The sequence below is a fragment of the Rhea pennata genome, chromosome 1, assembly GCF_028389875.1.
Source record: "Rhea pennata isolate bPtePen1 chromosome 1, bPtePen1.pri, whole genome shotgun sequence".
NCBI classification, from domain to species: Eukaryota; Metazoa; Chordata; class Aves; order Rheiformes; family Rheidae; genus Rhea; species Rhea pennata.
Window position 1 is genome coordinate 71,545,286 of NC_084663.1, and position 24,513 is coordinate 71,569,798.

General features: G+C 39.7%; 1 protein-coding gene across 2 annotated transcripts in view; it reads left to right on the forward strand.

Moving 5' to 3' along the window:
- The first annotated feature begins 10,746 nt into the window (after positions 1 to 10,746).
- AEBP2 (AE binding protein 2) overlaps positions 10,747 to 24,513 on the forward strand; it is a 50,157-nt gene continuing 36,390 nt past the window's right edge. The window contains exon 1 of one of the 2 annotated variants that reach the window (XM_062570446.1): positions 10,747 to 11,378. In XM_062570446.1, coding sequence (XP_062426430.1) covers positions 10,747 to 11,378 — 632 coding nt within the window. The remainder of the gene's footprint in view (positions 11,379 to 24,513) is intronic. The other variant, XM_062570453.1, reaches the window with a different exon arrangement.

The following is a 24,513-nucleotide window of genomic DNA, read 5'->3' on the forward strand; positions in this document are numbered from 1 at the left end:
CAGGAAATGAGGGTTCAAGGTAGCAAGGACCTGCAAAGCCACGACTTGAGGTGAGGCCAAAAGGATTTTCCTTGGACAAAACAAGGCAGAAGTAGGTGATGGTTCTTTACAGAGCTGATACCTTGATACCTTTTAATGCCCAAATCACACTTAGTATATAACATACGCCTCCTCATTGTGCTTCTCATGCACTAGCACAGCCTAAATCATATTGTTTTCTCAACTTAGGATCACTCTGTTTTACGTGAAAGACATGTCTGTAGACATGAGTCATTATAAGGTACAGTGCATTTAAAATTCGATCTTTCACCTCGCACTAAAGTGCGCTGTAAGAAGTCTCCTATGCTTTCTCAGCTTTAAAGAACTGAATCTTATTTTCACTAAGATGAATCAAATACTTAGCACTGCCAAAACTAGCTAGAAATTCATCTGTAAATATGATAGTTGATTAATTATCCAATACAATCTAACATAAAGCCAAACCACTGCCATTTTTTCCTGATATTAGACCTCTGTAGTAGAAGCTTACTAATAATTTATAGTGCCACATTTTCCTACTGTATTTCAAGTAGTATAGTCGACTATTCTGAGTTACTGAACTGTCTAAGAAAAGAAGTGCTGAAGGATTTTATATGTCGATGGGCAAAGGAGTTTAAATATGTCAATGGGCAAAAAATAATAAAGATGATAAGTTTGCCTTCTCTGAAAAAATAGTTTTAAAAGAATAGAATCAAAAATGTTATGTGATTAAAAACTAGGCCTATCTCTAGTGAGAATAGTTCACATGTGTGTATAAAAGCCAGCTATCTCTGGAGGGCCTCAAAGAAAGATGACTGCCTCAGAGCAATCTAGTGAAAGAGACTCTCTTATGCCCATTCTAACTATGGTTAAATTAATGCATAATGAAAAGATGAAATGGTTTGCCAGCTCCTATACAGTCAGTTGCTTGGTGAGTCTGAGCAACTAAGCTGGGAATAGACTTCAGAAAGGGAAATTTCTGCTTTGCCTATTAGAAGACATGCAGCACATCTGCAGGGCATGTCATTGGGGCATTAAGCTAATTTAGGATTTAAGTGTCCCAATTCTGCAATGTGTTCCAGGGTACTTGAGAGAGGGACCCTCTGAACTATTTAAATTCTAAATTGTTGAAGGGTCATAGTGCAACTTGGGATCTCTCCAGTGATACGTGCTGAATCCTGATCTCTGAGAGTCCCTGCCTGTTAGCAGCCATTCTCCATAGGCCACCGATACCAGGATTAGCTAGAAGTTCCCCAAAACTCCTCAGTTCCTGGGCTACGTTTGGTGCTCTGGTCCCACTGCCATCACTGGGGATTTTGCCATCAATATTAGAGAGACTAGACAAACGGTAATACCAAAAAAGGCTTGCAGAGTTCATCTGAGAGCACAAATCTCTGAGGTTTTAATTTGCAGTGAAGGTGGTTGTTGCAAGATTGGATATAGAGTGTCCAATCTTAATTTCTATTCCATTAACGGTAATCAGCATGACCGTAAGTTTCCAGTCACGTTTATATTTTCTAGTGTGTCAAATACATAATATTGGAATTCAGCCAACCTGCGCAAAGTCAAAAAGTACCTTACTTTCTCCTTCCTTTTTTTTTACATTATGGTGGTCACAGCCATGCAGCAATCACTTTCTGTCACTTCTGTAAAATAAAAGCTTCACTGTGAATGGAACGGCCTCACAAGTCCCCCGAACTGGTGCTTGCAGTGCTCAGAGTGGCAGTTAGCCCAGATGGCAGGCTGCCCAGTTGCAATGTGAAAGGCAATACATTTTCTTGCAAAGGAATGGCCAGAACAGACCAGATACGATCTCAGCGTTGCCAGAGCATCACCCCAATCTGCTGATACTGTCACGAACATCCTCCCAGCCTCTTGCCCCAAAGCTGCCACGCAAGCATCACAACATACACGTGCTGGCCCACGACACTGAGATAGCAGAAGTGATGGACGTTACACTGATGATTTTGGATTGCAGAATGTGCTAGTATTTGTACTGGTTTTCTGCAGATTACTGCCTTCTATTATAATGCACCTTTGTTTCCAGAGAAAGGCAAAAGGGACTCCAGGAAGACTGAGTAAAGACAGATGAATGAGAGAGTAAGTGTATGGGGTACTGCAAGGGGAGCATGCATTTCTGCTGAACTGCAACCGGATGCCAGCATCAGAGGGCAAGAGTGGGGAAGTTTGCAAAGTGAAATCGAGTGACAATCAATCAGGCATTTCCCTGGCTCTGTTGTCTGCGGTATGCGGACAGGCAGTGCAGTTCCTTTGGCACAGAATTGCTGCCGCGAGCTGATGAAGATCTTTTCAATCCCTGGGCTTCCCAGTGCTGTCATGACAACAGCTACTTTCTGGGTCCTGCTGAAGCCCCTTTTCACATTCAGTGAATGCTATGCACAGGAAAGTAGGTTGTTCTCATCAATCTCTCTCCCCCTCTCTCTCTCCCTCTCTCTCTCAGATGTGATTAAGAATAGGGAGGGACACTATGCTGTTTTGGGCTTGGATTATTTTCCATGAACATGACAGATCTTTGATCTTATAAGAAAGATTTGAAGAGTTACAAATTGGAAAGACTGTTCTAGTAGTTTAAAAGATAAAAGTACTGCCTATAATAAGTATTTGTCATTAGTTACTAATGACAATAAAGTTGTCCTGCTGGTTTTGTAATTGTTAAATCAGTTTGGATAACTTTGAGTATGACTTCTGCTGTTCAGTGAATACCATAATAATAGAAAGACTAGTTTTTTGATGCAAAGCTGAACTTTTATGAAATTCAAGAGTTTGTTCATGCTCAAGCCTACCAAATAATATTTTATGTTTATGCATGATAACACTATATATCCCTAGCTGTCTCATAAACACTCTACATGACTTAAATTTTTCTTGTAACATAGCAGAGGAGTGGGGAGAGAAGAGGAACAAGAGGAAAAGTCCAGCTTTTAAGGCTTTTGGAAATCTGGAGTTTGAGATCCTGCTCCATTACCGCATCCGGCTTAAGGCTAACTTCAGACTGTCTGATAAATGCCTCTCTCAATGTTAGCCTCTCTTCCTTAAATCTCCAGCATGCCAAGATCCGGCACTCTGGGAATATGTAGTCTCAGTTGCTCATTTTTCATCTTATGGGCCTTAGCAGGACTCTACATTTGTCATACACACTATCACAAGAAATCTGAATGCAGTCATTAGTGTCTCAGGCTGCATCTAAACCTACCTGCTAGGACTCATTACTGGTCTCACAGACATGCAACTCAGCCCAGCTTCTGTGGCCTGATTAGGCTTCCTTTCCACTCTTCATAAGTCATGGTACAAGGCATGACAGGGGTGAGTGTAGGTTTCACCTCCATGTGGAGCTGGGACAAAGCCAGGGTCTCTGGGATGTGCAGATCTGGGAAGTCAAAGATACTACTTATGTCTCTGAGTAACACAGGAATAATGTCTCACCCTCAGAGAATCACAGGACAGCTGATGGAAGGTACCTCTGAAGATCATCTAGTCCATCCCCCTTGTTCAAACAGGGTCACCTACAGAAGGTTGCTCAGGGATGCATCCAGTCAGGATGTGAATATCTTCAAGGATGGATACTCCACAACCTCTCTGAGCAACCTGCTCCAGGGTTTGACCACCTTCACAGTTTAAAAGCTTTTGCTTTTGCTGGAATGGGCAGTGTTTCAGTTTGTGCTCATCGTCTCATCCTTTCACTGGATAGCATTGAGAAGAGTGTGGTCTATCTTCTTTAGACTCTCTTGTCAGCTATTTATACACACTAGTAAGATCTCCCTGAGCCTTCTCTTCTCTAGGCTAAACAGTCCCAGCTCTCTTAGCCCCTTGTCACACATCAGATGCGTCAAGTCTTTAGTCATCTTCATGGTCCTTTTTGCTGTGCCTGCTCCAGCAGGTCCATGTCTCTCTTGCAGTGGGGAGCCCGGAACTGTGGTTGTTCATCTGTTGTTCAAATGAAAAAGTCAAGAGACTCTTAAAAAAGAAAAAAGTTAAACATTATAATTAGATTTCTGTGTGGCAATTTTCATGTAAACTTTGTAAAATAGTAATGTAAAAAAGTTAAGACTGTTCTATGAAACAAACCCATATTCTAGATAGGACCACAAATTATAAAAGGGAAGTTTTAAAGCAATCCTAGAAAAATATGGAAAAACTGCTGTATATTTGTACTCCTTCCAAGCTATGATTTGTATTTAATTAGCATTCAATTCATTATTCATTTCTGTTTGGTTGTAATGGTTACACACTGGTTTTGCAACATGCAAGATCTTTATTACTCTTCTGGTTTTAAAAAGAATCCCAGTGTGTACAAAGAGAGACTCTGTAATTGACTTGATATCTACTTAAAAAAAGAGGGGGAGGGGGAAACTATTGATTTACAGACTAGTGTGCTCCTGCAGACTTGCCCCCTCTGTTGGAGTACCCTACCCCATCTTAACTATAATATCCTGTAGTAACTGACCTGAAGAAAATAAATGGAGGTACTAGTAGCAATTCTGTATGTGTGGTTGGGTGCACACCTTCATTTAAAGCTGGAATCCAGCTCTGTTTTGCATAAGAATGAAGAAAACATGCATTCCCCAAAGTAACAGCATGTAAAGACTTTTTAATCTGGAGACAAATATGTTAATTATCTTTGGTTAAAACTAATCTAAATTGCACCCTTTAGGAATGTTGATTCTTCTGAGACTCAAGAATGTTGGCCTTCTTTTATTGAAAAACAAGTTGTGCCAAGTAAAATAATGTATACAAGGAAATACAGGGTACTTTGGGATGAGGAGAAAATGTCTCTCTGATAATTTACATAGATGTATGGTTCAAATCATAATATGCAAGAAAAATACGGGCAATATGCGTGACAAGGAGATGCTCTATTTGCTTGAATAGTATTACATGTATTATTATTTTATCTATTAACATGATCACCTATTTAAATTTATCTACTAATATGATCATCTATTTAAATTTTTTAATGCAATAATTGGAAACCTTTCTGAATAGTTTCAAAGATGAACATATCTCATTTTTAGCATATATATATTCCAGCCTCTGGAATGCCCCAAAATGTAGAGGCACAAGATGACAGAATTAACATTCAGATAGATATACCAGTATAAAAAATATTGCAAGTCACTTAGTTTTTGAAGCAAATTCTGAGTTGTCAGTGGTAATAATAATACTCAACTAGTAGCTCATCTTGGCTACACAGTATCTATCTTAAATTCTGTATTTATGTTTCTTTCTTTTTCTTTTTTTTTTTTTTTTTTTTTTTTGCAACAGCCTGTAAAGCCTGTAAACTAACAGCATTATGAGGCCTTCTAATTCCTTGAACTTAAAGCTTTATAATATTTCCCTTATAAGAAATCTTCACAATTTCTTACTTGTTTTGCTTTTCTTACTTATTTTCCTTCAGTATCATGTGGTAGTGATTAAAGAAGAGATCGTACATATTTGTAACGTATTTGATTCCTTTTGATTATATCTGCAGATATATATTCTGCAATAACTGCAGAACATGGTCTTCCTCTTACTGTTTCTGTTATATACAAATTAACACAAAGGTGCCCTGATCTCAGCTGGTTTACAGGGTGTTACGGTAGTAAATGCAATACAAATAATATTAGGACATGTTCTGGATAACCTCTAGAATGATGGATAGGGTTTTCCATTCCTGAACCAGCTACAGATTCTTTTTGTAACCCTAGTAAATTTTTAATTTCTCTGTCCCTTGTTTTTCCTATTCCTCAAATGGGAATTTAAAGGGAAGTTGAATTACATTTAACTGAGCTATCTGGAGTTTTGTGAAGTTTCATGACCAATATCACCAAAATGCCATTTTATTTTTTTTTCTTCTAGTTACCACTGAAATGGGTTCTTTCATCTAGCTCATGATGTGAATTTCAGAGCCAGCTGTGCTGGCCCAACAGATGGGGCAGTGTGTCACCATGACAGCTGTAACAAAACAAGGGCAGAGAAGAGGGGGAGAAGGACCCTAGCAATATCTAGAAGTCATGCTGCCACAGCGTGTTTTGCAACATCAGTCTACAGCCTCAGCTTTGGGTTTCAGCCTAATAGAAGAGAAACTCCAGGCAAACATGCCTTCCCAACAGGCTTCCTTGAACCAACCTGAGATGTGATGTTTCCTATGGTCATGGCCCTTGTTTTAAGCAAATACAGGGAAAGATTAAAGGCAACTTTAAAAAGAGAGTAGAAGCTGAATTTAAAGGGAGGATTAACTGGCTGCTGCAGGAGAGGGTGGGGTTAGAAATACAATTGCACTATGAAGTAGTTTCAGTTTGGTTTGAAGGGAAGGGTGAGAAATGAGTGCTAGATGCTTACTTGAAGGAATGGGAGGTTTCAGCCTCTTCCTCAAGACCTTGGATGTGGCATTTGGATGGGGCAGGGTGGGGCAGAAAGAAGGGAAGGTGCAGTTTCCAGAGGCTGCTGAGTATGTGGATTATTGTGAGCAAGGTGAGTCATGAAGTTCAGGCAGCAGGAATTTCCTGCAGAGTGTTTAAGATATGCATGTGGAGGCAGGAGGGAAAGAAAAGCGCTCAGTGACAGTGTCTCATTTTACAGAATTTCCCCACGTATCCTAACAAGTACAAGACAGGATGTCATTTTTCCTGTATCTTACACCTATGGTATTTTTCTCTCTCTCTTTATAGGCCTTTCTCACTGTTTTGAAGTATTTTGTTTGCATACTATACATTATGGCATATTTTGACGCTGATCAACATTAGGTAAAAAATTGCGTTAGAAGTATCAAAGCTGAGCTACTTCTGGTGATCTCACCCAAGTGTCCTTTGGAAAACAAAACCAAGCAACAACAAACACCACCACCAGCAGCCCCTGCAAAGTTGTTGTGACTCAAGAAAAGAAGGAACTACTTTTCTGGACTGTACTCATTACTGACTCTGCTGTCAATGCGAACGCCCTGCACCTTTGTATTCCTGAAGTGAGACAGTAACAGCTATGCTCCTAATTTCTTCTCCCTGTTCTGCTGTGTTGGCAATGCTATACAAACGTCTTTCAGAGATTTATGAAGCTTGTTGTTTGTTCTTGTATGAGAGGAGAATGCTTCTACTTGAACACTTTGCCATGAACAAGCTTTCACTAGCTTATTTACTGACCTCTGTTTTCTTTCGTACCTTGCTGAGAATATCTTCAGAGTACCAGAGATCAGTATGTCTCATCATAAGTCCCTTAGCTTTAAAGTATTGTCTCTGTTGTAATAGGATCATGGCAAGTTAGACTGAGCATACCAGAAACCCTTCATGTGAATGGCAAAGTAACATCCACCTTTACAGTGTAAGTGGACATGTAAGTTCTTTTATCTAAAGGATTTCCTATATCAGCATATCTTTTGCTTTGAGCTTTTATTAGACAATAGATACACAGCTGATTTTGATGCTTTTGCAAGTTCTAGACCCATGTGTTCTCAGACAGACCTCTTCTTTTAAGACTGGAGCAGGGTTTGAAAAAGTCAAAAACAATAGAGAAAAGGGAGATTTGCCTTGGCTAAGCTGGATAAATTGTCACAGAAAAATCTCAATAACAAAAGATTCAAGTCGTCATTGCTGCTTGTTTGACTTTATTATAGTGCTTGAGGATCAAGTCTGGACTGAGAATTTGGTGGTTTTGAAAAACAGAGCAGGGCACCAGGAGATGATAAAAAGATATTTCTTTGATCACTATCACAGTATTAGCCTTGGTACTGATCTCTTGCTTAAATGCTAACTGCTTTCCATTAGGCAAGTTCCATACCATCCTTCCTATTCACTTGTATCCTGAGGTTTACTCAGTGGCCCTCTTTGAATAAACAAATAGCTACCTAATGAACTGGCATCTCTACTGCTCTACTTAGGGAAGTGAGAAGTGGGAGGTCTGAATCACCCTGTATACTTTCAGTACACAAACAGAAGGAACCTTGGCTGCACGTATGATTTCAGGAAACTCAGAGAGATTAAAAAAAAATATATAGAGAGAAATGGTACTGTGGAATGTATTTGCACAACATACATTAAAGTACCTGGAGTTTGTTGATATAAATAACTTTTCCCTTCCTTTTTTTTGCTCATATTCATAGGTTGTTAAGGATGCCTTTTATGTAGTTTAGTACACATTTTTGGTTTCTCATGACCTGGTACTTCTCTGATTCTGTCCCTCACTACTACTGCTTGTAGAGAACGCTAGAAAGAAAGGGAATTTGGGATAGAAGGGGCATAGGAATTGTTCCAGTTACTGCTGCCTTTTAACTGAGTCAAAAGGGTTCTGTTTAATTCTTTTTTTAAACCTCACTCTTACTGTGTGAGAAGACTAGTGACAGCAGCTCCCACGCAGGAGTGCCACCCCTTTGTAACCGAAGGGGGAGGTATAAATCCAGTTGTCATTTTGGGTTGAGGAAGTGGTGGGGGCAAAGAGGATGTAGAAGCTCAAAGTCTGGTGACTGTTTAGCAGAGTTAGTAGACCAACGATACATATACTAAATATACATATACTGGGATTATAGAAGTCCTCATTCTGAATTGTGTCTACTGGGTCATTTTAAGCATTCTTATCAATTCCATTTTCTAGCTGAATCTGGTTTCTAGAAATCTGAAAAACTATCATGACTTTTTTGCTTTTTTATAAAAAAAATTCTTATACTCATCTGCAGGTTAAAGATGTCATTAGTTTGTCTTTAAAGATTAATTCAATGTCATGTTCCTTTGCTCCAATACTGTTACTATTTCACCATTGTGTCATTTTATTTTGATGTTGCTACACTATCGATTGCGGATGTTGCTGCTAACAACTGCTTCGTTGATGGGCTGGATACCATCTCCAGTTATGCTTATGCAGGTCTTTCTTAGGATCATGTTTACCTGAATTTAGTCCAATGTAGTTAACTCTTGCTTGAATCTAGGATCTCTGTGATATGCCAGAAATGCTTGCTAGAACTTGAACTGGTGATGTTCTTCCTACTATACAGAACGCACAATGTTCTTCTGGTCTGAGTTGTGGTTCTGTGTTTTGTTGTTTGTTTTTAAACTAAACTACCACTGTTTCATATTTTTTCAAAATGTGCCAAGCTCTGTAAGAGCTGGGTAAAGACTGACAAGATGTATTTATGACATCTAAAATTCATATGGAATGTATGTTATGTATTCAAGTATTCCCCTCATCCCTCCAAAAATCTGTCAAACCACCTAATTTATCTGTTTTTTTTTTCCAGTTTCTACCTACTTTCCTGCTTTACTGCAGATCTCCATCCTATCAGCCTTTTCTAATCATTTCCATGTGACAATATTATCAAATGTTTCTCAAAGTCTGCGCAAATAACACCCTTGTTAAACAACCAATCAAGTTAGTCTGGCATGATCTGTCCTTTGTAAATTTTATCCCATTTTACATTTATATTAAAATGCCTTTAAGTTTCATAATTGTTCTGAAGTCTTTGCATATGATTGACAATCATCTGTTCATCTGTCATTCACCTTTCCTTAAGTACATGCACCACATATTGTTATCAGATGGCATAGTTCCCAACTTAACAAATTTACTAATCCTTGCCCCTCTAAAATGAAACTCATTTATCAAAAAGAGATTATCCAATTTCCCCAGTTCTAGTACATCTAAGTCTTTAGTTTTACTTCCAGTTAAATGCAATAATTTACATTTTCCATTCACCATTAGTCATACCGCTTTTGCCTCCTCAGCCAACATGTTCTGTACTGAAAATGGAGGCTTAAGGCCATATCGAGTTTGTTCTCTTTGCTCTCCCCTCACTGCATAGCTGGCCTATTTCTTCATTCCTTTCTGTTTTATTACTGAAAACCTTTTTCTGTCTTTTTTGTGCCCCAGCTGAGGTTGTCTTTTGACAACCCTCACTCAGTAACGTCACATCTTGACCTGTACCCTGTAGCTCTCTTTGCTAAGGAGCCTTGTTTCTCCCTTTCTCATAAGCTCTGTATTCTGCTTCCCCCCTCCCTTTAGTAACTATTAGTCCAGTTAGCCCTGGCTTCCCTACAGCTTCCCTCCCCCACGCTTCCCCTTTCTGTCACAGACACAAATTTCTCTCAAGTTTTTCTTTCCTTTTGCCCTGCCTGGCGGCAGCCCTGCGCGCCAGCCCTGGGGCTACCCAACTTGAGCGGTTTTTTTAACAGAGCAGGAGCCCACTGCGCCGGCGGGGTGTCTTGTTGGGAAGCGGGAGATGGGGGGGAAAGCAATGAGGCTGCTGCCGCAACTCGCGGCCGGGAGGGACGTGTTCCCCCATGCCGGGCTAGTCCTGCGGGACTTCCCTCTGCACAGGACGACTCAGCAGCTCTGCCCGCCCCACTGACGCGGAGAAATGCGGGAGGGGAAGGCTGCTGCAGGGCAGTGACGCGCCTTGTGCGAAGCGTTGCGAGCAACGCAAGAGTTCCCCCTCCCCCCGCCTTCCTCGCGGCGGGCTCGGCCGTTAACGCCCCTCCCGCGCGCCTCCTTCGCCCCTCTGGAAACGCGGCGCGCGGAGCCCGCCGCCGCTCCGCCCTTCCCACGTTGTTTGTCCCCGGGCGCGCTCCGTAGCGCGTGCGGCGGCGCCCCGAGCCCCTCCTCTCTGCGGCTCGCGCCGCCGCGCGATTGTGCGGGTGAGGAGGGCAAGGGCGGGGGAGCGCGGGCGCGCGCCCGGCGCACGCACGCTCGCACACGCGCGCGCCCGCCCGGCCCCGCTCGCTCGCTCGCTCGCAGCGACTCGGAGGCGCCATGGCGGCCGCTCTCAGCGACATGGCGGAGCCCGAGGGGCTGCTGCTGCTTCCCGGCGAGGCGGCAGCCGCCGCGGCCGAGGAGGAGGAGGAGGCGGCGGCGGCTGCCGCTGCCGGGGCTGGATCCTCGTCGTCGCCTTCGTCCTCCGCAGCGGAGGCGGAGTCGCTGCTGCTGCTGAACGGCGAGGCGGAGAGCATGTCGGAGCCAAGCCCGGAGAGCGCCAGCCAGGCCGGGGACGGGGAGGACGAGGACGACGAGGAGGAGGAGGAGGAAGAGGAGGAGGGCGGCGAGGAGGAGGAGAGCAGCCTGGTGGGCAGCAGCAGCACGAGCAGCGGCTGCTGCAGCGACGAGACCCGCTCGCCGAGCCCCGGCGGCAGCAGCGAGGCCGACGCCAAGGAGGAGCCCAAGGGCCCCCGGGGCAGCCAGGAGGACGGGCTGGGCCGCGGCGGCGGCGGGAGCAGCTCCAGCAGCGTGTCCAGCGGCGGAGACGAGGGCTACGGCACCGGCGGCGGCGGCGGCGGCAGCAGCAGCGGCAGCAGTAGCAGCTGCAGCGCCACGTCGGGGGGCCGGCGGGGCAGCCTGGAGATGTCCTCGGACGGGGAGCCCTTGAGCCGCATGGACTCGGAGGACAGGTCAGTGCCGTCGCGGCCGCCCGCGCCCTTCCTCGCCGGCCGCCGCCATGTCCCGCCGCCGCGCGGCCCCCAGCTCCCCCCCCCCCCCCCCCCCCCCCGCCCAACGGCCCCCGACCGCCCCGCCCAACCGCCCCCAGCCGCCGCGGGGCCCCCGGGCGCCATCGCGGCCGCGGGGCTGGGGCGGCGGCCCCGGCCCCGGCCCCGCGGCTGTCATGTCAGCCACAGGTTTCCCGGGCCAACTTGTGCCGCCTCGCCTCGCCCTGCCTGCCCTCGCCGGGGCCCTCTGCCCCTTCGGGCCGTGCCCGAAATCCGCCCCCGCTCCCGGCCTGCGGGGGGTGTGCTGTGCCCCACCGGCCCCGAGGGAGTTGCGGAGCCGCAGAAGTCGGTCGCCTTATAGGTGTTTTACCGCTAATCGCAGCAAGTACTCCGCTGGGTTACCAGCACGGAGCAGCGTGTGCTTAGGTGGCATTACTTGGTTGTTATTTTCCTTAGAAGCTGGTATTTTCTTCTCTTTTATTTTTTTTCCTCCCCCCCCCGAAGATGCTGGGGTTGTACTTTGCGTTAAAGCACAGGCAGGATGCCCTAAAGCTTAGGGTTGGGAAGTATTCTGTGGACTTGTGCTGCCTGCGCACCCGTACAAGTGTTTCTGTGCTGCAAACACAGACAGGTCAATCCTTTCAAGCGCAGGAGAGAAAAAGTAGTTTACTAAAATAAAGAGATAGCCAGTCTTTCAGCATTAAGCATGTACAAGGAAAAAGCTTGCACAGTATTAAGTATGGCAGAGTAATTAAATATAAAAGTTATTCTTGGATGAATTCTGTAACAGTAAATGTGCAAATTGTTTGGACTCTGGATCATCTTTCTTGTTTTGAGACTTTAGCTTAGTTCTTTTGGAAAAGCACGACTGAATTCTCACACATGATTGAATTCTGCCTTTCAGGTATTGTTTAGTCTAGAACTTCCAAAGATTGCGGTTTATGTAGTGGCTTTTTCAGATGTGTATGCTATAGTTGAATTAAACTGAAGATAGGATGCTTAAACTGAAGTTAGGATACTTAAAACACTGTACGGCCTTTCACTAGTTTGTCCTGTCACATAGGTTAAGAAATTAGTGTACTATTTCTCATCTCAGTTTAGCCTAAAAACAGTATTTCACTTCCCTGATAGAATTACTGTTAAGTAAAAATTATAATTTGATTTAAATCAAATAGACTTTTTCTTAAGATAGTTCCATTGTTAAGGTGTGAAGAATTACATGTCTTGTTCCAGATATGTATTTTCAGAATACACTAGAGTGAATCCTGTGTACATGTGCAAATACCCGTATTTCAGAAGTGTGGCATTAGTAAATCTAACCTCGAATATTGAAACAAGCAAACAGAATCCCTGTGAGTCAGTTTCCCAAGACCATGTAATTGTCCTGAAAGTCGTAAGACTAGAAAAAAGCCTTAATTATTTGATTTCCCTCTAACTTTTGAGACTTCGGGGTTCACTGGAGTCATATTTTCTTTTCTCTATACATGTGCAAGATCAGAAAGCATTTTTTTTGTGAAAGCTGAGATTTTACATGAAATCATGTAAGTATGAGAGTAGACTTCTGGAAAAACAGCAGATATGTAATGGATTTTTAAGATGATAATTTCTTTTTTTTTTTTTTTTTAACGTCTAATTTAAATCTAATTGTGGTCTGTCCTGAGTCCAGATCAACTGCGAGTGGAGAAAATAACAAAAGTGAGTTGCAGTTGGTTTTCAGGTACAGTTGGTATCATGTCTTGCTCGTGTGCTCCAAAGCTAGTGTCCTGTTTCCTTTCTGCATCGTTGTTTTTGTGTTTCTCTTGCTGTAGGGACATAGCATGTCCCTATGTACACACTCTTTATTGCTCCTTTGCAGTACCATTGGCACAGATTCACTTGCGGGAGCGGGATCCTTTGTGTTTAGCTGTTTAAGGATTCTGCCTTCTTTTTAATCTTCGTAAAGTTTCACCTTGAGCTTCCAGGCGGAAAATGTGGGGATGCTCAGAAGGCACTGTAATTCACAGACACGTCACTGTAATTTCAAAGCCTGTTAGTTGAGCTGGGTAGGTAGTAGTAGCAGTGCTACTAGGGATGCCATTTGTTATTCCTGATGATTGAAAGTTTCATTTTAGGTGCGCTCCTCACTGCAGCATGGTAGACTGTATTGCTATTTTTGCTACATGTAGTCCAACAAGTCACTTGCTTGAACTACTGATCCAAATGATTGCTGTTCTCTGGCAGTGAGTCAGAACATATGTCCCTTTTGAATGGTTAGCCAGATAAGGAGTGTTGTAAAAAGTAGGGGATATGCAGAAAAGCTGAAGAGTACGTAAGGTAAGATGGTGAAGTACCACGGAAGAGCTGGGAATAGTTTAGACTTACAAATGGAGGTACAGGTTTATGATTAAATAATAAAATCCTTAAAAATTTTAACCATTCGTTGATTCGGGCACCTCTGCATTAAAGTATAAAATCTGCGACTTTTGGAGAATGGTATTTTATCTGTTAAGTGATGTTTTATATTAAATAGTATATTGTGCAGTATTTCGTGATTTTTAACTGTTTGTATTCTTAATGGAGCTTCTGAATTTTTACCTCTGTAGTCCTAAATAACTTGGCCTATACTTACCTTATAGTGTGCTGTGGAGTAAGATTACCTGGGGGAGGGAAGAGAGAAAGGAAGAAATTGAATTAGCATACTTGACTTGTACAGTCCCAGGATTAAGCAAGAGGAAGCTGGTAGAAGGGTATAGTTGATAAAGATTCTCCTGTTAAGACTGCTGTAGTCAGGTTTGGTAATATCAGATCGTGCCCTCAGGCTTTGGATTTTTTTTCTTGTTTCTTTAGAAAATTTGAATAAATAAGAGGGTGTGGTAAGAGGGCCTGAATTCCTGAAGTGATCAAATTCCTTTTTCTCTGTGTATGCTCTTTATCATTCTCTGCAATTATCAAAGAATTATTCATGTGAGTTTTTGAGTTAGATGATATGAAATATGAAATTACACTATATATGTTTGGATCATATGCCAGCTTTTCCTGTTCAACTGAAAATTTTTTTAACTACTGTTCATCTAACTAATACTGATACTTTGAATGGATATCTGCTAATAAAAAAAAAAATGGGGGGGACATTACTGTAGGAAATTTCCTGTACTGTAGGAATATTTCAAATTATTATTTGAAATAATAGAAGAAACATAATGTCCAAAAATGATGCCCTGAAATTTAGGGTGAATTTTAACCACCACTTTCCATGCACACAGATTTTGTACTTTGTTTGAACAGATGTGTTTTACAGAAACACCACCAAAAAGCAAAACCCAAGCTGGTACCTAGGATAACCACATGGCATTCTCAGTTTAATATTAGTGATCAGTGTTCAGGGCAATAACTCTGGAGTGATTACAGATCAGCGAGATACTAATCTTAAAATAAAAATAATAAAAGAAAAGCTGAAGTGATAATTCTTTTTCTAAGATCGAAACGCAGGCTTAGCTGTGTTTGATTTAGATGACTGTTAGTGGCAGAGCTAAGCCACGCTTTTTCCTGGGAATTGTGCTAACTTCCTACTACTGTGCTGAAGTTGGCCTGCCTTTTATCCTGTCCAGGTCATCTATCTTAAGAGTAATAGGCCAAAATTAACTCTAGTTACCCTCCAGATCTGTACAAGGACAAAGCCATTTGACTGCTGATAGTTTTCTTCTGCTTTTCAGGCATGTGTTGAAAGAATGGATAAGTTTTTCCACAGTTCTCTGTAGCAGCTTATCTTACTACAATGCTGGGAAACGTTTGAGATGCTTCTAAAACCAAAAATAATGGTTCAATTAGTAATAAGCACTGTAAGTGACTTTAGCCTCTTGTACTAAACCAAGACGTAAGCAAATGCGTGGATCTGTACAAATAGCTAATCTGAATGCCGTGAAGCTGTATCAGCAGCTCAGTGATGCGTTATTGCTGAACTACAATATTTATTTAGAAACATTTTAAGTATTACATTACTCATTTAAATATTGTCTAACAGTAAGTTTATTATGGAAGTGTATTTAAGTTTGAAATAGTCTTGTTATCAGATTTTATGTTTGATTTAGAGAACAATGATAGACATTACAACTGTAATAAAATATTTCAGAAGAAATAAATCATTTTCTAAGCCATACAGCTAATAAGGGTCCAACTTCCCTTTCTCCCCTTCCACCCCAGACACGCTTGTGAATTTGTCTTGCATCTTTGTACCCTTTCCTAGAAGTTACCTCAGTTCCTGTTTCTTGTAATATCTTTGCCCTTCTCTAGCACTTGCTTCTTTGCTCCATCTTCTTACTAACTGGGCAAGAAGCACTGCAAAATGTGTTTCAGTTGGAGGTATGCGTGAGCAGCTTTGCTGACTGGTACATAAGTGCTGATTGACTAATTGGTAGGCCAAACATAACAGGTAGCTGTTGGACTATGATGTAATCTTTCCTTCGGGCGCAGCACTGATTTGTATCTGTCTTTCTGTACAGTGGACGATTTTAATGAAGCTGGTAAGATTAGAGGAGGTTTTTTTGGTTTTTTGAGCCTTTTTCACTTTATTGAAATTTATTGACAGAATCCAAATTATTAGGAGGCACTGACAGTACGATGGTACAAATATCACTTTCTAAGAAAACTAGTCTAAAATTAATATTAAAAGAAACTTAGCTATCGTAAACTGTATTAGACTTGTACAATATTTCTAGAAAGGGTATTCTTTTTATGCAATAGGTGAGTGATTCTTCACTCAGTCTTAAAACTTTTTAAAATTGATTTTAAAATCAAGGCCACCTTAGCCTTTTGTATGTATGTTGATTTAAAAAAAAAATCCTCTTAGTTCTTTAAAGGTTTAAATATTGTCCTTATTTGATCATGTTCTTAAACTTGCAGTCTTAAAACTGAATAATTTTCCAGACTGATTTGGCAGTGACACATGAATTATAAGAATGACAGTTATGAAGGCAGAAGGGAAATCTGAAATACGATCAGGAAGGCATATGGTTCTAATACCTTTGCATCATGTATCTATGTGACCAGATTATAAAGTTCTTTAGACCTCTTTTGCTACATAGTCTCACTTGCTCCCATCCAGGAAGTGAAGATCATTCATTAGCACTTGTGGCAAGATGGTTAAGTCATTAATTTTTTTTTTTAGTGTGTATGTATAATATTGATGTGTCACAGTGGGCAGTTGGCTCTGTAGATGATTAGCTGGGATATCAACATTCTGCCGAACATTGTATGAACAGTGTTTGACTGCAATTATTGTTACTATTTTTTTTGCTTTCAAATTGCAAAATAAAATCCTTGCTTACATAGAGGTTGTGATCAAGCCTTTTTGGCACTGAAGAAAGTAGCTTTTGATGGGGAGACAAAATAGCCTAGATACTTTGCAAAGCTAATGTTTTTATTACTAAAGAGGTTGCTGGGTATAACTGAGTGGTTAACATGAGGTCTTTTTATGAACTAGGTGAAAGAGCTTGGTCTCATGTTGTTGCAGTAATATTTAAATATACTTCCTAGAATTTAAGAAAAGTATCTTCCTACTCAATATAAGAGATAGGTGGTATTATTTTTGTTGTTTGTTGGCATCTGCAGAGGTATTTTTGCATTTTGTTTGTTAAGTCTGTGATGCTGTTAAGTCTGGTAACTTTTGTATATGAGGCATGATCGGTGGGCAGTTTCAGGGAATTTCCTGGGCATTCATGGAAAGAATGCTTCCCTCCTCTTCCCCCCCCCGCCCCTCCCACTTTCCATTTAATTTAAAGTGGAGGTTGTGTCTTTTCCAAATAAATGTTTTGGCTGCATATAAATAATGTCATGCATTTCTGGAGTTGCTCACAGATCAGACTTAACTTTTTTTTGCAATTACAACATTTTCCAGTAACCACTCATCTTACTCACTTCTACGCATCTTTCCAATAGCTTTAGTTAATAATAATAATAAAGTACTAGTCAGTTAGAGAATAATGATGGGGAAATGGGCAGTATGCAGAGCTAATGTGGAAGGCACCAGTATGAAAGTATGCCTAGAACCTACTGTGCTGAGGAAGTTGTAGAACAATCTGTTATTGAGTAGAAGAGTGGGGACATAGAGCAGAAGGGAACAGATGGAGCACTTGAGGTGGGAATAGGGGTTTCTGGCAAGGGAGAAAAGTGAAATATGCACAGAAAACTTTTGGCATGATAGGGAATGAAATATGTCTAGTCGCCTGAGAAAAAGTGAGAGCTTATGAGGGAAGTGGAAAATTAGTCCTTGTCATAAAGGAGCTAAGTAATTGCACGGAATGCTTGAAATAGGTGGTACTAGGAAGGTAATCTCCAGCTAACTCATGCATGGGGGGACAAGGTGGGGGGAAGGGGTCAACAGAAGAGAGCAATGAACTTCTTGAGTGAGCAGTGAGTCTCTTTCAGGCTCCTTGTTGCTTTTAAAAAGTGGTGACATGACTTGCCAAAAAACAAAATTGGTAATTTTGGAAGGTTGCTCAAGATAATGGAACTTCTTTGTTTAGTCATCTATGTAACTAGGACCTTTCTGTAGCTTTGTGTGCCTGGTGTCCAGAGTTGTTCATTCGTTTAGAATATGAATATGTTCAAATAAATTTGGTTTAGAAGATGAAATACAAATATTCCTTATTATACTTGCTATTTGTCATTTATTTTGCAGTGCATTGAGATAGTGTATACAGATATACAAAATCTTAAGTTATCATTTTGGAAAACTTAAAAACAAAACATCAAGAAAATAAATGTACAGCCTCTAACTCAAGATATTGGTGTATGTATGGGGTCTCCCCCCCCCCCCATGGCAAAATGCAAAACATAGTGACCTGGAATTTGTTTTTCCATGTCTAGTTTTCCTCTCTATACAGTTCTCTCTGTAATAGGATTTAAGGTCTTAAATGATATTTACCTAAACTTCTGATTGCTTAGGTTTAATGGATGCTTTCTTTAATAGAGGGTTACATAAGACATAAGATAAAATATTTGATATAAAAGAAGATTTTATCTGATAAAGCCTTGAAAATGTATCAAACATTGTCATCATGATGCATAGTATAAGATTCTGTTATCCAAATAGCTTGAGAAGCGTCACTGAATAAAAAGAACCTAAGATACTGAGTTCAGACTTAAAACAAGATTACTGGCACATGTAATGTTAGTATCCTTTATGAAATATACTTTACGTATGCAAGAATGCAGCATAACCTCCACTTGTGGTTAATCTTAACATTCAACATAGCATCTTGTAATAATTACCATTTGCCCTGTAAAATTGCAGTTAAGTCCTCATTTTGATATTATAGTTTATTACACTGTAATCATAAGTCAGGTGCATGCTAGTAAGTATAAGAAAAATTTTAAATTTAAATGATCTTAAAGGTTCAGATAAAGTATTTTCGTTATGTTCACAATAAGTAGGGAAATCGCTTTTTCCTTTGAAATAAAACTACTTTTGGAATGTCTTTAATAGATTTCCATAGGCTGACTTACATGTCAAGCTGTATATTGGACAATTTATACAAGAACTAGTTAATAAAGTCTTTAGTAGAAAGGAATCTGACCTTAATTATAGCCTTTATGTTATGAATTGAGTCCATTAGTGTAGTTTTACATTGCTGGTTTCTCTGCTTTTGTTGACTGGCTTATACTCAAAGTAGCAACGATTCTGTAAGTATGAACAGGCAAAGTTGCTACTTCATAGAATGCTATGGTGTCTGTGTTTCTTTTCTCTGTTTCTTAAGTCAAACCTAACGTGACAATAACCGAAATTGGAGCTTTTGGGGGGTCTTTTTTGTGTATAGTCTCTTTTGCATCTTTTTTTCTGTTCATTTTCTGAGTTTCACATTTAGTATGGGGGGAAACATGTCTTGGGGATGGGAGAATGGGACAACAATGTTAGCTCCTGGCAGAATTTACTTGACATGGTATCTGAATATTTTTGACTTCCATTGCTGACTAGAATTTAGATTGGTTATGATTCTCAGAATGGAAAGTACAGTAAAAAAAAATAAATTCTGGCAGTTCTGCAACTATCGGAAGCATTTATTTTGTGCCCATCTTAGTTAAGCTGTTTGTAAAAGACACTATCAGTAAAGATTTAAAATTATGAACCACTTGTTACTGTTCCCTGACTTTCCAAGGAGATAGTCAAGTTGAAGATAATGTGGTTCCCAGAAATGAAAGTCAGGGTTATTTGTATCTTTAAGGCAGAGACACTTACAGTTTCTTGATTTGTGTAATACTTTTGCGTATGTAGTCCTTTTTGCTGTCATATCACAAGGTACGCACATTTATCTTGCTGTATTCTCTCACTGTTCTTCTAATATTTTGGCATTTCATGTTTCTTTATCATATTATTGATTCCTCTGTATGCTACAAATTGGACGATAACCTAGTTTTGTTATGTAAATCTATGAATCCAGGTATTCTAGGGTTAACAACCTATATAATCAAATAGGTAATTCAGGAGCGTGGAAAGAGCTACAGAGAGGTGGTGATTCAGAACACACTTTCTCAGTCTTGTTTTGTTTCCTGTGCGTGTTTGTTATTTTAAGTTCCTTTGATTTCTCTCTCTTGAAGAGCTTTTCTAACTTCTCCCACTTCTATATCATCAAACTGAAGTGTTTGTAGTGTGGCTCATTTTTCAAGGTATTTCTACCTAATCTAGAAAGAGCTTTATTCTAAAATAAGCTACTGCCAAAAGAAATTTCTAAATAAGTCTTTAATGTTATTATTTGTCAAAGTGAAATTATCTCTCCCTGATTTCTTTAATTTTCCCCTGTGTTGATTTCTTAGTAATTGCATAACTGTATAGGTTTTCAACAAGGAGTTTTGCCAGCTTGTTTTTAAGATTGATTTCTGAAAATTTCTTGAGTCTTGTTCATTTCAGGAAGCTTTTGTTAGAATAACTTAATAAAAAAAAAGCCTTGGTGGAATTTCCAAAAAAATGGAAATTCCAAAAATTCCAGATAAATGTAATTCAGAAGCAGAAGTGCTTCTAAGAGAACTGATGCTTTTAACGCATGCAATTGTGCAAATCCTTGTCTTTTTTCTTTCTTCATAAGGTGACCTAGTCATCAACATACTTTTTACCTATTTGAAGGTATCAGGAACCTGAAAGCATTTCCAGAAAATGCTACAACACCAAGCTTTTACTCCTGTTCTCCTTTTTTTTTTTTTTTCTTTTTTTTTTAATCTCTCTTTTTAACTTTTCTTATAACGTATCTCTTAGATGCTGGTTTAATTCTCCTTCATTTTGTTGCCTTACAAAACAACTCTACTGACAGCTGCAATTTTTCGGTATACTGTTTTTATTCCCTTGCTTTTGAAGAGCTATGGAGTCAGTTGTGTTGTTGACTATCAGTGGACTGTATCAGGAGCTGCAAGAGCAGATGTGAATAGAAGGTACTGTCTTCAGAATGTAGTGGTGGATTTTACTTCACATAGTTCTAGATTATTGTTCGGATGCAGGCATTCTTGTGTCTTGTTAAATGTCTGCAAAAGAAAATAAAAATGCAGTGTTTTGCAATCTGTTTTTCTTGTTTTTATGGTGGTTTATATGCATATATTGAATTTCTCTTACTGATGGTAGATTTTCCTGAGTTCAGGAACTGATGACTATCCGAGACACTATATGATTTTGAATAGAGCCTATTAAATTGAAAACAAATGGTTTTCCTGGGGAAAAAAAAAACTAATCATCAAAAAACTAATTAGAAATTCAGGTAACTGAAGTTATTTTCTGTCTACTGTGAGGATTCTCTCTAGATTACTTGCTAATTAATGAAATACATATATTAAAAAGAAATCTGTAGGAGTGCTAAAGCTTTATGGCATTTCTATACTGGAATAAGACTACACATGTTAAAGTAAGGGAAACTCTATTGTGGAACAGAAATGTTTCTAATTTGGGGAATTAAATTGGTGATCATGGAAATCTAAGAGTAGAAGTATGTGTGTTACCAATATAGAAATAATAGATCATAAAACAAAAAAAATGACCAAATGTAGGGAGTGGAACAAGAAAGATGAGGCAAGTGTTAATTTTTTGCACTCTGTTGCTCATAGTGATGGCTTGGTTTTTGTGAGCTCTTCATTTTTTCTTCAGATCTGTTTTAATCATGTTTTTAAATTGATGCCATGGTCGTTTGGAGAGCATAAGGCAAAGATTAATTTAAGTCTGCTTGGGTAACTGTGAATAGTGGCCTTGAGCACTGCATTTTATTGTATATTGGTACCTTGTTGTTGATAGTAACATCATAAAGATGTTGACATTAACATTTACTTAATATTCATTGCAGGCCAATGATAGTTAATACAAAAACATGAATTTATTCTTCTTCTGCATCTATTTTTGAGCCCATTTGACAATTTCTGGTATCAAGGTCAGTTGTACCATTGAAATTGTTAGCAGTTAAAAACACTGGTAGTCCTACTTTAGTTCTTAATAGCCTTGATCTGCAGTTCTTACTCTTCAGTGTAACACAAAGTAGATGATGCTTCTGGGAGAACATGTAGCCATTCCCACATTTGCAAGTGATGAAGATTTTTATCAAAAAAGTGATTTATTTCCTAGGACGGATGAAGATGCTTCATATTAAAGATGGGAGGTTAGACTTGATAACTTTCAAACATCGTAAGGATTTTTATTGCTTGACCATTGATGGTTAAAAGAAGTTTATAGGAAGTGGTGAGTGTAAATCACTTTCAATTTGTTATCCTCAAAAGCTCTAAAATTGTTAAATATTCTGTCTACTAACCACTATATTCCAGAGTTCTGCTTCTCATTTTGAAAAGGAATAGAATAATGGGGAAACCTATGAAGCTTAAATTTCTTTATTCTTGACTTTTCCTAGTCAAATGAAAACGATGAAGTGCCCAGGTATGTCACTGAACAGCTTACTGCACCTATCTTTTTCTCTTTTTCTTTCCCTCTTGCAATTTTGTTTTGTTTTTACTTGGCATCTGTAATTGAATCATTGGGGTTTATGTCTCATGGGCTAGTGAAAACTGAAACTGGCAGGTTTTTTTTAATCATTAAAATATTCGCATACTTTCAGTGAAGTTCATCGTATTTGGATTCTTGAATGTTAATTATGCCTTTCATCTAGTCAGAAGCAGTCCTACATGGGTTTCGTGCTTTGTGACTTGATTTTCACGCTGTACATTATATGAAATTGTTTTTGAAGATTCTTCTATTGCATTTAGTGTATTTAGTGTGCAGCTTTCTGGCTACTCAGTAGCGTTGGCTTTAGCTACCGTATCCCCTGAAACTCTGCTGGTTTTTATTGTATTGTGTTACAAGATGAGGTTATTTATAATAGTCAAAATCATTTCCCTTGGTGTTAGCTGAAATCAGCTGAGTCTTTTGCCTACCTACTGAACATCTGGGGACTGGAAGCTAAGCATTCTCAGTGGAGGTTCTGCAACTCTGAAAAGAGCTCCTGTTGATCAGACTGAACTAGTGCTTGCTGACCCTCAAGGGCATGGTGTAAGGCCCATCTGTTAGGCCTGAATTTGCCTGAGGGAAGGTTACTTCAGTTAAAGTCTAGAGGGAGTATGTTTAGCAGACATTAAAAATACAGTAGTAAATTGACTGGGCTGTTGTATTGGTGTATGTTTGGTGCATGACTGTGCTATTGCTTCAAGTGGACAGTTGCTAATGGGGGAGTTCATGGAAAGTAAAGAATCATGCTGTTTCTGCATGTTTTGTTTTTGTTATTTCTTTTAGAGTCTTACTGTCTGCAGTTATGAAAAATTAAAAGGAGGAAGATTTTGGGGTAGGCATCTCATTCATTAAATTGAATGGATTACTTGAAGTAGTGAGGAAATTGATCTCTTTGGAGAGCTAAGTACATATCAGGAATGATGTGCAATATACCGTTTTCTTCAATGCATTAAATCACAGGCTCATTGTATTTTCATTTGCATTTAACTGTACACAGCAATTAGTGCAGAAATGTGCATGTCATAAGTTATGTGGTTTAAAATTTGTGCATTTAAGTTGGAAAGAATTTGGAGGAGCTTTTTTTAAAAATCTTAAAGAACACTTTTCTATTTATATGGCTCCAACAATTACTTAATTCCATTTAGGTCCTTAAAGAAGGAGAAGAATCGAGGATTGAAAATGCTTGAAGAACTTTTGTTCTTTATAAAAGTGAAAATAATGGCTTATGAAGTGAAAATAATGGCTTATAACTACTAATGACTTTTCAGCTCTTATCACTGATGCTTATCAGTTTTAAGATTATTTTTAAATACCTTTTGGACTGGTTTCAACCAGCTAGATTGATTTGGTTCACATGCAGATGCAGATTGTGCAGATGCTAACCTTTAACATGAAAGTGATGTTAAAAAAAAATCTTAATCCTCTTGATTTTGAAGGTTTATTATGCTATGTTAGCTATGGGTATAATGTAAAAATAATACCTTAAGCAGTGCTTTTGAGGTAATGGTTCCTCTATTTAAGCTTTCGTTAATTGTAATACCTAATGAACAGACTTTAAATTTCAGTATCGTTTCAAAGTTCGTATTAGCAGAGGAAAAGTTATAGGAGGAGGGAGAAAGGTCTGACTCTTCTGAGAAGATGCTGTACTTCCAATTCTACCTTGCTCCATTTGGAAGGCATTGTTTGCCAGTGTTTGAGGACTTGGTAAAATGAGGTGTGTGTGTGTGGTAAGGCATTTTAAAGATTTGTGTCCTTGATTCTTGTTTCTAGCACTGTGATTTTTGCTTCAGGCTGATTCTGGTACTCAGATTAGGATGAAAATGGGGGTAATATAAGCTTGAAGTCTATGTTGTGCTTGCTGTAACAGTTTTAAATTTTAGTAATTAGTCAGTCTTCTGAGTGGTGGTTCTTAAAAACAGCTATTGTGCATGCAGGCTCTCTCCAGCAGTGACTGTTTTTGATGCGCTATTGTTTGGGATGACCCCCGAGTTGAACTCTCTGGAACTCAAATGTCTAATGTTCTTCATCAGGCTATGGTCTATAGATCCATTACAATGGAACTGGAGCCTGCTTACAGCTTGGGAGCAAAATAAGACCTGTCTGTCACTGGCAATAGGGGAATACCACAAGCGCTTAAGTTCTAGTGTCATTCTGCCTTGA